The 14,358-nt window shown below is 31.5% G+C and overlaps 1 protein-coding gene across 2 annotated transcripts in view; it reads right to left on the reverse strand.

Annotated features, from left to right (window-relative positions):
* Positions 1-12,494, reverse strand: part of LOC127715086 (Krueppel-like factor 12) — a 56,269-nt gene extending 43,775 nt beyond the window's left edge. The window contains exons 1-3 of one of the 2 annotated variants that reach the window (XM_052221117.1): positions 12,379-12,493; positions 5,066-5,099; positions 884-977 (exon numbers count right to left, since the gene is read on the reverse strand). In XM_052221117.1, the coding sequence (XP_052077077.1) occupies positions 884-977; positions 5,066-5,099; positions 12,379-12,445 (195 nt within the window). In that variant the 5' untranslated portion in view covers positions 12,446-12,493. Of the gene's footprint in view, positions 1-883; positions 978-5,065; positions 5,100-12,378 lie in introns of both variants that reach the window. The other variant, XM_052221118.1, reaches the window with a different exon arrangement.
* Positions 12,495-14,358: the final 1,864 nt, after the last annotated feature.

Raw genomic sequence — 14,358 nt, forward strand, 5'->3', positions numbered from 1 at the left:
TCAAAATAAAGTTTAAATGTTCAAACTTCCATCTTATGATTTTATACTACACTATTTCACAGAAAAAAAATAACAAGATCATTACAAAATTCAACAAACATGTAATTTGTGTATATCACATCATTACACCTGACCTCAGATTCTACAATTAATGAAACTCATGCTAAAACAGCATATAAGAAATAATGATGAATCTTTTCCATAATTGAAACCATAAGGCATGTCTGATATGACATCAAGACTGTCGAATACTATTACTACTATCCGTAGCTAAGATTTTAAAAGTATCCATCATATATCGTAAAGACAGGAACTCATCCACTAAGAAACAAGGCTAAAGGAGAAATATTCTAATGGTTTTAATAACTAATGTTATAGGGGGCAACCGAGGAAGGCTAGGGTGTAGGTAACAGTATATAGGTATGTTGGATGATGCCACCATACGGAGTTCAAACTTATTCCCTACATTGTATTACAGGAATATTTATATCTTTATCCTTATATGGCTATATATATTTTGTTAGATAAACTAAAAATGATAAAATATTCTAATTGCAGGACAAAAAATCCTAGATGTGGATCCAAATTTTATAAATCTGACCTTCAAAAATCTATGGTCAAAATAATAAAAAGCAACAAGACTGATGGGAAGAACAAACTAATCAATTAATAAGAAAAAAAAGTTTATAAATTGTTATTGTTACTGGTTTTTTTAGTTTTTTTTATAATTTCAAACTTACCTAGATGATTGGGTAAAAGACAGGTCCCAATTGAGCCTCAAAAGATTTTAGAGGAGAAATTTTTTTTAAGTTACTGGATGAGAGATGCCATGTGATGCAAAAGCTCACATTGTAAGAAGCAGTCTATGAACACATTATCTAACCTGATCTGAACTGTCATCATATTCTTGTTTAATGGTGACCTGAATTGCCTCATAATCCTCCAGAAACTCATTATATCTGTTGACGGACAATGACCTGAAAAAAAGAAACAGATTTTGTTGAAAGCAATATTCAGAAACAAATGCATCTTCATTTTTGATATTTGTAATGTACATGTAGATGTAGAATAACCAACTTGAAAGCTGAAAATGTGTGTATAATTACAGTTAAGTTGAATTCTGAGCTGCAAGAAAAAAGTATGTGTACATGTACAGTCCAAATCCTACTGGAAGCTCCTGTATCAACACCATGTAATTTCTTTACAAGTCTGCTAATTTCAACAATGATGCAGTTTTCATAGAAAAAAGCTGAGATTGGAGTTGAAATCAAAGTGTTAAAAAACAAACAAGGTAACCTTGAACTTTCATATATTTCTATTCTTGAAAACTGTATGTCACAATGCCTGCTTGATGTCTTTTGGTTATTTTTGCAGTTTGATTGCATTCTTATTGACATCTTCCTTACATCTTCTTCTATTTATAAAAGCTTGAGATGGCAGAATTCAGGAAGCCAGAGACAATAGAAACCAAACAATGGTAAAAATTTACAGGACCTTTAGTCAACATATCATACATACTTTGTGTCTATTAATGAAGACCATAATGTTGACCTCTAAAAGACTTTTTGGTTTATTTTCTTGTCAGGTTGCTGTATCATTGATGTTCATTGCTTTTCTTCTTTTTTTGTAATTATTAATAACTATGACAGTTTTTTATAACAATGATTTGAGAAATGTTTTAACCAAGATAGGCATAAAAGATGGTGACATTACGTGCACTGGCTGTCCATCCAATACCACATTTAAGTTTTGGTTTAAGGTAATTTACCATGAAAATAGGGTCATATCATCAATAGATGATAATTAAAGGCTAATTAGATTAAAGTAGAAGAGGAATAAAATCTCAACCACTTACACTTTTGGAGTAATATTTGTTCCATCAGTCAAATTTTCCATTTTAAAACATTATATTACTATTTCATACCCACAATACTTAATAATGTTTGCTGTCTATTTGTTTGAATAAAAAAGCATAATTTAATCAATGCAGGAAATTATTAAACAATGTACAATGCATGAATTTACAGATAATCCATATGAAGACTCATAGGAATGACATTACAAGTTATACTACTTCTTTTAGTATGTAAAATGAAAAATGAGATCAACCCCTACTTGTCGTTATTTAGGTAATAATCAATATTCAATACATCAAAATATATAGTCAAACATATCACCTGTTGCAATTTTACCATAAAAACACTGACCACCTGAACGTTGTCCGCTATCAATTTTATCTTTTGAGTCTATACCGTTATCATAGTTGAAAATTTAAATCATATTGATATCTTAACCAGTCAATTGTTAGACTACCTTATTTAAATGTAACAATTTATATCGCTTAACGTGTCAAAAACTATAATATGCGATTATTGAGTGTTCTTCAAAGTTCTCTTATCTTGATAAAATGATTGAAAAAGTGTCACAGACTTCCTTATTTTCTATCTATAACCCTGAATAACAAATAAAATGGCTCTTCTAACCCTGAGAGATATGAAGTACTGGTACCGTTAACTTACATTTTAGGTATGCAATAAAAGCAATGTAATCTTTATCTAAATGTTCTTTGTTTGTATCTTTATAAGGGTTTACACATTAACAGTGGGACTCCACTTTTTTAACCTTGAGTAAAGCTAACAATGTTCAGGAACTTATTAAGTAAATTTTGAAAAAAATCTCTCTAAGACAAAACTGTTTAGTTTTTTTCATATATTTAAAACAAGGGTCCACATGCCAGAGGTTCCGAAGGTTTTTTGGACCTCAGTGGTCTTTTGGTCTAGTTAATGTTCAAGCATTACTGGTCCAGTCAGTGTTTTAGCAGTCCTTTACAATATGAGTATTACAAAATTCTTAATCTACACTGACCATTTGGTCCAGTAATGAATGACATTTCACTGACACAAACCATTCATTACTGGCCATTGCCACATGTCTGACGGACCTTGGGAATGACTGACATGCTGAAATATCTCATCTGCTTTACAGATTATGATCAAAATGTATGCAGAAAGTCTTTAAGATGACACTTTTATGACATCTACAAATGTATCACCCAACAAAAGATTATTAATGCTCCATGAAAATGAGGTTAAGGTCAGATGCAACCTGCCAAACAGACATGTACTGCTAACAATCATTCCATATGCTAAATATATTTGACCTGAACTTTATGTTATCTTAGACCTAATCACAAAAAAATACAAGTAGACAAATGAACCATGAAAATGAGGTCAAAGTCAGATGAACCCTGTCAGATGGACATGCACTTCTTACAATCATTCCTACCATCAAATATACTTCACCTATTGTTCATTGTATCTGAGAAACAGATCTTACCACATTAACATTGACTAATGAATCATGAAACTGAGGTCAAGGTTAGATGAACCCTCCCAGAAGTACATTGTAAATGAACATCTAACAATCATCCCTTATAGAAACTATAGTTTACCTTTCGTTTATAGTATCCACGAAACAGACCATACCTTGAAAACATAATGCTGAACAATGAGCCATGAAAATGAGGTCATGGTCAGATCCAGTGATTTTGCTATCGCTCGTCATTTTCATCATTTACGAAACGGTTTTCAAAATGACGAAGGTATTTCAAACCAATTTCATCACTTAAATTTGGAAAGTGTAAAAATATTTTCGCATGAAAATACTATAATTCTACCTGTCTTCATGTTTCTAACAAGTTTATAAGCCCTCAGCTAATTAACTTCACAAGAAGTGTTAAAAGTTGTGATGACAGGTAATCCAATTATCCCCATTAGATGGGTCACTAAACCGTTAATTATTAAAAAAAACCTCATAATTGACCATCATAATTATTTTTCCCAGTTAAATCAGTCAGTCTCTGCATTTCAATTTCAATAGTTCTTAAATGACAACAATTCGTACTTTCGTCATTTGAACTAAATTATTTTCCCCCTGACAGTTTGCATTTGAATTTCAATATTTCCCAAACATTTCCCGATCACAATTTGCAGTTCATTTGTAGCAGTTTCGTCATATGAACGTATTTTCGTCATATTTGATATTACTTTTCATCAAAAACTTTCGTCAATTTCGATTAAAAAGATAGTTTATTCAACACGTCCAGAAATATATTTTCATGCGTCAAACAGGTGCTTCCGTTTACTATGTACTGCTGATGGGACTCAGATCAACCATGCCAGACAGTCATGTTCACCTAATAATCATTTTGTTGACCTATTTCTTAAAAGTATCTGAGGAACAGACATAACCACAAAAAACTTAATGATGACCAATGAATTATGACATGTATCAAAATGAGGTCAAGGTTAGAGGAACCTGTCCTGATAGACTTGTAAACCTTACTCTCATTGATTCCTGACACCTTATAGTTGACCTATTGCTTATAGTTTCGAGAAACAGAAATAACCATACCACAAACACCTAACCTTGAAATGAAATGAAGTCAGTCAGGTGAACCATGTCTGAAAGACATAAGACCTTTCAAGTATCCAATATATCAAATATAGTTACCCTATCACTAATATTAAGTGAGAACTCAAGAAAACTCACATGATAAAAAATCATAGTTTTCTAAGCTTTTGTGAAACATGAAAACGAAGTAAAGGACATGGTAAAATGCCAGACAGAAGTTTAAGAACATAAGGCATCTATATACGAAGATATAAGTTATGAAGTATCCAAGTCCTCTACTGTTTGAAATATAAAGCTTTAAATATACAATAGTTGATGTTACCCCTGAGCTATCATCCTCATCTGCCACAGACAAATAATTGAAATATACATGAACATGTACATTAGCAATGATTTTTTTTATTTATTTTCCTTAATAATTTTTTTTTTCAGTTGCAGTACATAAAATATAATTTTTGAACATATTTTCCTTTCCTGAGTTTCAAAACCAATTGCTTTCCATAGCAGAGTCTCCAGAAGTCAGTTTTTCTCTCTAACATGTTTAATGCTAGAACAACTACTGCTTAAGTTACTTTTTAGTGCACAACAATTAAAACAGCAAGAAAATGAATCCTTTAAACTGCATTAAACACTATTGAATCATATTATATACCTTTCTTGTGTTCTCAGGTTCTGTTCAGGTCCATCTGAAACAAAATTGTAAAAAAGTCAATTTAACCTCATAAAAAAAATATTATTCATTATTTATAGGATAACACAGTAAGCTAATCTTCCCCTAGGCCTTCACAAAATACATAAATTTAAATCTAACTAAGAAGGAAATACAAATTAATCAGGGGACAATAACAAGAGGCTCCAAGGAGACTGAATAACTGACTCATCTGGTAAAAATATGCCATATTAATATAAACATAAAAATGTGCTCCCCCTGAAGCAGCTGGATACTACCGCAGAGGTTGAACTCTGAACAGTTGGGGCAAGTACGGACACAATATTCAAGTTTGATACAGCTCTGAATTTGGATAGTGATTAAATATTTGACACATTATAGATTTCTGACACAGAATAAATGTGGTCAGATAACTTAAAATTTGAAATGGGACTTTAAATCCACTTAATGGTCCAATATCCAAAATTTAATTCCATGGTTAGAATCAGCATATAAAAAAACAAACATGAATTCAAACAAAGTTAAATTTTGGGCCCTGTGGACCTTAATATGGACTAATTTGAAAACAGGGCCCAAAATTAAAAATCTGAATGCACAGTTAGATTCAGCATATCATAGAAATCAAACAAAGTCTAATTTTTGACCCTTTGGACCTCAATGTAGACCTATCTAAAAATGTCTAAATATCCAATATAGTAATACATGGTAAAAACCTCAAACAATTCAAGACTTTAATTTAATCCTCATTGAAATTGGTTTAAAGATTTGTATTTATTTTCAATTGAAGATTTCTTGCTGTTGTGCAATACTTTGCTGTTGCCCAATACTTAGTAAATCAGTTTACAAACTAAATATAATAATTTACATACCCTGTTTGGGTGTGTATCTCCTATCGTATCAGTATTTGATGTTTCTTTATATAGATCAGAAATAATTTATGTTAGAACCCGCTTAGCCAGTATTAGAAAAGTCTTGTTTTTGGCCCTATTTGGCCTCTAGTTCCTTAACGATTAAAGCCACAACCCACAAAATCGACCCCAACCTTATGTGTGTGGAATGGAACCTTGTGGTACAATTTCATAGAGATCCATTGACTAATACTTAAGTATTTGTCCATTAACCAGAATAAACTGCTTCAATGAGCGCAGCTGGATACGCCCGCAGAGGTCCAACCCTGAACAGTTGGGGCAAAAATGGACACAATATTCAAGCTTGATACAGGTCTGAATTTGGATTGTAATTAAATATTTGATATATTATAGGTTTCTGAATAAATGTAGTCAAAGAACTTGAAATTGGTTATATTAAAGATTTCTTTCTGTTGTGCAATACACTGTGCTGTTGCGCAATACTTAGTAAATCTGTTGTCAGACTATAAACAAATAAAATCTTATAACTCGGAAACGTAATCGAAAATTTATAAAAATCAAAAGGGAGCTTACAAAAGTAGATATAAACAATTTACCAAAGTTTCATAAAAAAAGCTGAAAGCATTTTTATTTATTGTCCGAAAACTGGAAAATCCCCCTTTTTCTAATGAATAAAACCCCATAAATCGGAAACGTATAGTCTGAAATTTATAAAAATCAAAAGGGAGCTCATGTCGATAGATATAAACAATTCACCAAAGTTTCATTCATATTAGCTAAAGCGTTTTTGAATTAATGTCCGACATGTTGACGACGGACGGACAGACGGTCAACGGTATACCATAATAAGTCCTGTAAACGGGCATATAAAAACCTTGTTTTTCAACCCTTTTTTTACCCCTAATTTCTGAACGGTTTGGGCCATAACCCCCAAAGTCAATCCCAACCTTCCCTTTGTGGAATTGAACCTTGTGGTACCATTTCATAGAGATCCATACACTAATACACAAGTTAATGTCTGGAAACTAGAAAAATGCCTTTTTTTGGTCCCTTTTTGACTTATTCCTAAACATGGGACCATAACCCCCAAAATCAATCCCAACCTTCCTTTTGTGCTATTGAACCTTGTGATTAAATTTCATAGAGATCCATTCACTTATACTAAAGTTATTGTCCGGAAACCAAATGTGTCTTCGGACGTCGACGACATGATAGCAATATACGAACGCAATTTGTTTGCGGTGGTATAAAAATTCAGTCATAACATTATCAAGGATCTAAGGCCATGCAAAAATATTGTTGTTTTCCCCCAACCCTGCCTGTCTTTTTACCATACAGGTCAATTTTTTTTTCTAGCAGATGAAATGTGCACCCGATGTTCTGTTGAAATTAAGACGGTTTTCTTTAAAATGCAAAAGAAGAAAGTCATGTATAAGAATGATCATTATACCATATTTAAATATTACTACTTTCCTTCTCCTCCGAACAGTCTTCAAAATAAAAGACAAAATACAATAAAATGCTCCGCAGGGCGCAGCTTGATACGACCGCAGAGGTCGAACCCTGAACAGTTGGGGCAAGTATGGACACAACATTCAAGCTTGATACAGCTTTGCATTTGGATTGTGATTAAATATTTGACACAGCATAGGTTTCTGACACAGAATGAATGTGGTCTAAGAACTTAAAAATTTTAAATTGGACATTCACCTATTATGGTCCAATATCCAAAATCTAAATACATGGTTAGATTCAGCATATCAAAGAACCCCAAGAATTCAATTTTTGATGAAATCAAACAAAGTTTAATTTTGGACCCTTTTGACCTCAATGTGGACAAAGTTGATAACGGGGCCCAAAAATCAAAAATCTAAATACATGGTTAGATTCAGCATATCAAAGAACCCCATATATTCAATTTTTGTTGAAATCAAACAAAGTTTAATTTTGGACCCCGATTTGGACCAACTTGAAAACTGGGCCCATAATCAAAAATCTAAATACATGTTTAGATTCAGCATATCAAAGAACCCTAAGAATTCAATTTTTGTTAAAATCAAACTAAGTTTAATTTTGGACCCTTTGGACCTTAATGTAGACCAATTTGAAAACGGAACCAAAAATTAAGAATCTAAATACACGGTTAGATTCGGCATATCAAAGAACCCCAATAATTCAATTTTTGATGAAATCAAACAAAGTTTAATTTTGGACCCTTTGGACCTCAATGTGGACCAATTTAAAAACGGGGCCCAAAATCCAAAAACTAAATACACGGTTAGATTCAGCATATTAAAGAACCCCAAGAATTCAAGAATAAAACCCCATTGATATTGGTCAAGAAATAAGCAATTTATACGAAGTATCTTCTTTTGCACAATACTGTGCAATTAAATATTTCTTGCTATTGCGCAATACTGTACAATTGACAATTTCTTGCTATTGCCCAATATTGTGCTATTGGATATTTCTTGCTATTGCGCAATACTGTGCAATTGAAGATTTATTGCTATTGCGCAATACTGTGCAATTGAAGATTTCTTGCTATTGTGCAATACTGTGCAATTGAAAATTTCTTGCTATTGCACACTTATTATATAATAATTTACACATCCTGTTTGGTGTGTATCTCCTACCATATCATTATTATTTGCTTTTAAATATAAATCAGAAATAACCAACTTAAAATGGAAAATTTTAAAAGAAAAAAAAAAGGAAAAAAAAAAAATCCCCCCCACCAAATTTTTTGAACCCCCTTATGATTCATCACCCCCAAACTCAATCCCAGCCTTCCCTTTGTGGTATGGTACCTTGCAGTACAATTTCAGAGAGATCCATACACTTGAACACAAGTTATTGTCTGGAAACTAGAAAAATGTGTTTTTTGGCCCCTTTTTGGCCCCAAATTCCTAAACGTTAAGGGCAATTACCCCCAAACTCAAACCCAGCTTTCCCTTTTTTTTTTTTTTAATTTTTTTGCGGTCGTATAAAAATTGGTCAAAAAATTGTCATTTAAGGGCAATTACTCCATTAAAAGTTGATAAATGGTTTCAGTCAAATCAAGGATTTATATAATTTACTATATAAATCCTTGGTCAAATGACATAACTGATAATTTAATCATGTTTCCATTTTTTTTCCATTTATTTCCTTTCTTTTAAATAGAAGGCAAAATACTAGAATTTGTTTAAGAACAGCATTTAAGGACATTAAGTCCTTTTAGTAGTCAATAAATGATTTAAATCATTTAGCATTTGTTTTGAAAGGAATTGCTGATATCCTAGACAATATATAAAAGGATCCTACAAAATAGGAACCAATACAAACCAGAAATACTTTGTATAGTTTTTGTATCGTTAATAATTTTTGCTGTCTTCAGTTTCTATTATAATTTTTAAGATATTTTTTTGTAATTTGTCAGAAATAGTCATTTGGGGGCAATAACTCCTGAAAGGGGGCCAGGCAATTTATCTTTTCAGTCATATTTATATATGACTTTTTGTAGATCTTGTATTGTTAATGATCTTTGCTGTTTACTGCTTTTATAGATTTTAAGTTAATAGGCAATAATGGTTAATTTGGTCAAAATTTGTTATTCAAGGGCAATAACTCCTGAAAGGAGTCATCTGATAATTTTTGTCTATATAAAAAGTTAGTAGGTAGGTTTAAACATTTTCACCCACTCAAATTTCCTCCATACATTATGGTTTTCAAGATACTAGACACATACTTGCATTTTACCTTTAAATGTATGTTCTATTTTAGCAATGGTGGCCATGTTGGTTACTCGAATGTTATATAATTCACAAACTATAATCTAGTCGACATGCTAAAAATCAATCTGATGAAATTAGGTTTGAATGGGTTCAGCAAGTTTAGAAATGAAAATGTAGACCTGTATTGTTTTAAGGACAAACTACTACTATACAGGAAAACCATTAATATAATGTACTGTAGTACATGTATGCTTCTGTGAAATTGACTTACAGGTAAACATGTAACAAAAAAAAAAGTCATTCAAACATTTTACTAAAAAATATATTTTACAATAATTTGGAAATTCTTATATATGTATAAGCAAAATTTCATTAAGTTAAAAAAACCTTTCATCAAATCTTCGATGAGACTAAAAAATGTTTTTCATAATTTTTCGTTTGACAAGAATTTTGTATTATATTTACATAAGCTTCCCTAAATTGTTCTTCTTTTTGCTTTTTTGATTGGTAAATATTTAAAAATGAAACCTGAGACATCACTGCACACATTCATATATATATTTTCAAATCTAATTTTCACAGAGAAATGCAAGAACCTGTATCTTCTTTTATTCATATTTTGGTTATTTCGTGTATTATTAAATATGAACATAGAAGCCTTCATTCATGTCATACATTTGAATATGAAGAAAAACAAAAAGTTTCTAAAAATATAATGGTGGTTAATCTTTCTTGTATTTTACATACATTGTAATTTGTATATATTTTACCATCATTTTTTTATAATAATGTTTAGTTATCGTCTTTATTTACCTGTGATTAACTGAAAAAGTTCCATTTATATATATATGATATAGGTTATCAACCTTTACACAGGTAAATAAATTGTGTTCAAAGGGACATAAATCTATGAACATTTCAAACATAACCTCATTTGGAAAATTTTAGTTATTTTTGTTTGTTTGTCCTTATGTATCATCAATATTCTTTTCTTTGAAAAGTACAAGATATTGTAATAAGTAATGTAAATTCAGAAATTAGTGATTGAATTTATTGTTGCAAATCCTTGACCTCTGGCAAAAATGTGTGAATGCAAAAAATTTATGAAGGAAAATCACCACTCAAATTATGAATGCGTTTATATTACTGTGAACCTGACATTAGGCATTCATAAAAACATTGCAATAATTTCTGAATTTACTGTATTAAGATCTGCCATCGACACCAAATTCTCCAAAATAATAAAATCATCATTATATGAGTCTTATAACAGACAATTGTAAGTGAGTCTTATAACAGACAATTGTAAGAGTGACAAGGTTCCTAACATGGGACAGTGAAATGAGAAGTACAATATGTGATGGGGTAAACAAATTCCTTGAGAACTCAAACTTCTCCTTTTAAATCTTGATCAGCTGAGTAACAAAAATAACATTCAATTCATTTGAAAATACTCAATCATTTCTTTTGTAACTTATCCAATAAGAAATTTTGCATTGTATTCTACATTTGTATTTTCAAATTTTATTCCAGCCATGATTGTTATTAAATTTTATTAGGATGAAATCACCATAAACAAAACTGTCAACAATGGACATTGAAAGCCAATATTTAAAGTTATCTCCCCACTGACTGTATCGTAACTATGAAATCGTTAAAAGATCAGGATTTATATTCCAAACTTATAAACAAAGCAAAATTTCACAATTTCTTGGACCACAACTGTTTGCAATGTGTTAATATTACAGTTTCTTTGTCCCCAATTTAATATACCTTTCATATCAAATTTACACAAAGGCTTAACTTTTCTAAGGAATATTTTCTCTACTGTAAACCAACTAATTTTCGCAAGCGACTTTCTCAAGAAGAAAAATGACACGAATATAAATCATCGTGGAAATGTAAAACTTGGATCTTTTCTTACTTAAAAACACAATTTCAAATGTTTTTATTTCTGAATATATCTTTTCATTCAGTTAAAAACCTGTCACAGCGACAGCATAAGTGTTTCGAAGCCTAGTAGTCTATCAAGACAGTGCTTTGTACCATGTGCATGTACAATGATGTAGTTTTTATGATTTTGTTCCCTCCCAAAATAAGCAATTGTGATAATTTCTGTTAAAGTTGCTACATGTCAACAAAAATAAAGAAATGCATTATATTTTATATGTAATGTTCACAGTTGCCTAAGGCATTTATATCCAACCAGCACAGCTGCTATAGTCTTTATTAGGACTTCCTTGCAATTTCAGCCCTACATTAAAGACAACCCATCTATCCTTCCTTTTTACAATATCCAGAAATGTAGTTGCCTTACATCTTATTAATTTCACTTTTAAATATTCTCTTTAAAATCAATAACATTGTGGTATCTTTTTTAATAAAAAAAATTAAAGGGGCCAACACTAGATTAAACCTGATAGTCTGACCTGGATCAGCTGATAGGTAATTTGTTTTTATCATATTTAATTACAATTAAACACATTTGGACTGAATATATTTATAAGTATCACATGAAGAAGTAACAACAACATGTTAATATTGTAAATAAAAGCAACACTATTGACAGATTGATTATCGATTGTTTTTATGCTAATCAGCTGACTTTCTGTTTCAGCAGCCAGTGCATTGTATCCGGTGTTGAAAATGGGTGACACGTGAAGTAAAAAAGAAATGATTCCACATACGAAGTATATGAACATTTTCTTACCAAAGCAATCGAGTTCTGTGTTATTTTTGCCGTTACCCGTGTCGAATAACTTCCCCTCTGTCGCCATGTTGTGCCCATTACCACGCCTAACATCCGGGCAATTTTGACTGACACACCCACTCCTCAAGTAGGTGTGCATAAGAGGTCAACATAAGGTCGCTTTCGTTATCTATCATCCAAAATTAACAAAAACTTATTTTCTTATGCAGATATAAAAAGAATTAAAAAAAGACGCATAAGATATATAATATGAAAACAATATACTAACTTAGGAGATCTTAGGACAATCAACATATTGGGTCCCAGATAAAATATGTAATATATGCACCTTTGAGTGTTTGTCTCTGGTGTTTGAAAGTATTAGATCGCCAGTGTAGGCTTCCAATATCTAAGGGGCGTAATTAAGCGCCGAAGATATAAGACGACTACATCTGATTTACATAAATAAAATTTATTTTACCTTTTATCTTGTTCTAAAAAGAGGCAATTAGTTTTGATTAAACAGGAAGAATGTCATTATCTCAAATTTTCCAGATACAGTAACACTTTCAGAAGATGTTTCATAGTTATGGATTTGGAATGAAATCTTAATTGCGTCTATTTTTCTGTCAACAAATTGATATCTTACACTTTTGGTATATGGTAATATGAATCGCTGTACTATCTTGTCTTTTTCTGTTTTAATCAGTTGCCAATTAAACCTGAACTTTTTGCTGATAAATGATAACACTTCTATGTACATATATCAATCCTTGCAGAGACATACCGGTCTATACTAGTAATACAATTGTATTATATAAGCTGGGACTAAGTATAATAGTCCCAGACTATATTTCTCTGAAATCAGTTTATGTCTCCACATTTTATACAAACTAACTTTGGAATAAGAAACTTTTTGCAATTTGTAAATCAAGACAGCGGCGTGTTGCATCAACATAAGACTGATCATGCAGTGACACTCGAATTTCTTCAAAGACGGCCGGATGTTGCTTAACTCTTGTCTTACCTGAATGACAAATGTGTTGATTGCTCTCACTTCAGAAGTCCTTTTGGAACTTTAACCAAATATGCAGAAATGGATTACTCCTATTGGATACTCAAATTATATATACAAATCCAGATTATCGCGGCCCTGTATGTGCATGAAACATTTGCTACTGGACGTTTAAGCAAGAACATCCAAACAAATATTGCAATTTCCTTATGTGTCTTAATATAAGAGCATTCAATATAAGTCAATCTCCGCGTGGTTGCCGGTTTACTTGACAAGATAGCAGGAAGTTAGAATTTCAGTATCGATAGGGACAATAATCAAAGATCTAACTTTAAGAAAAATGGTATACATCAATGAGATGGCAAAAAAAAACAAAAAAAAAAAAACCAGCAAACATGGCAAAAAGACATCATGAGGGCAGTATACGTGTAGTCTTCAACGATAGACAGCTATCTATTCAATATACCAAGCGCTTAATCGTCATGAGTCTTTACACTTTTCAACTCTTTACACTACACTTCCACACAATCTTATCAAACAAAAGTTTTCCTATTTAATTAAATGGTCGTTTGGTAAATCTGAATGTCAATATATTTGCTGCAACTCATTTAAAGACTTCTTCTCTAATGAGAAAGGTAAATATGCTAGATATACTTACTGGAGGTGTGATGAGATGATTGAAGCTGTTAATTTTCTCCTTGATAATATTTATGTAAGTTTTGGCAACAGAGTTTATCGACCGATTGTAGGTATTCCTATGGGCACTAATTGCACCCCTTTAATAGCAGACTTGTTTTCGTACTGTTATGAATCACAGTTTATGACCAAACTCAATAAAGACCCGTCTAAATTGCATTTAATTGATAAATTCAACAACACTTACCGTTATCTTGATGATATCTTTTCGTTAGATAATCAAGAATTTTCTAAATATACTGCCGAAATTTACCCTAAGGAACTTACTTTAAATAAATCAAATGTAAACG

The sequence above is a fragment of the Mytilus californianus genome, unplaced genomic scaffold (assembly GCF_021869535.1).
Source record: "Mytilus californianus isolate M0D057914Y unplaced genomic scaffold, xbMytCali1.0.p SCAF_9, whole genome shotgun sequence".
NCBI lineage: Eukaryota > Metazoa > Mollusca > Bivalvia > Mytilida > Mytilidae > Mytilus > Mytilus californianus.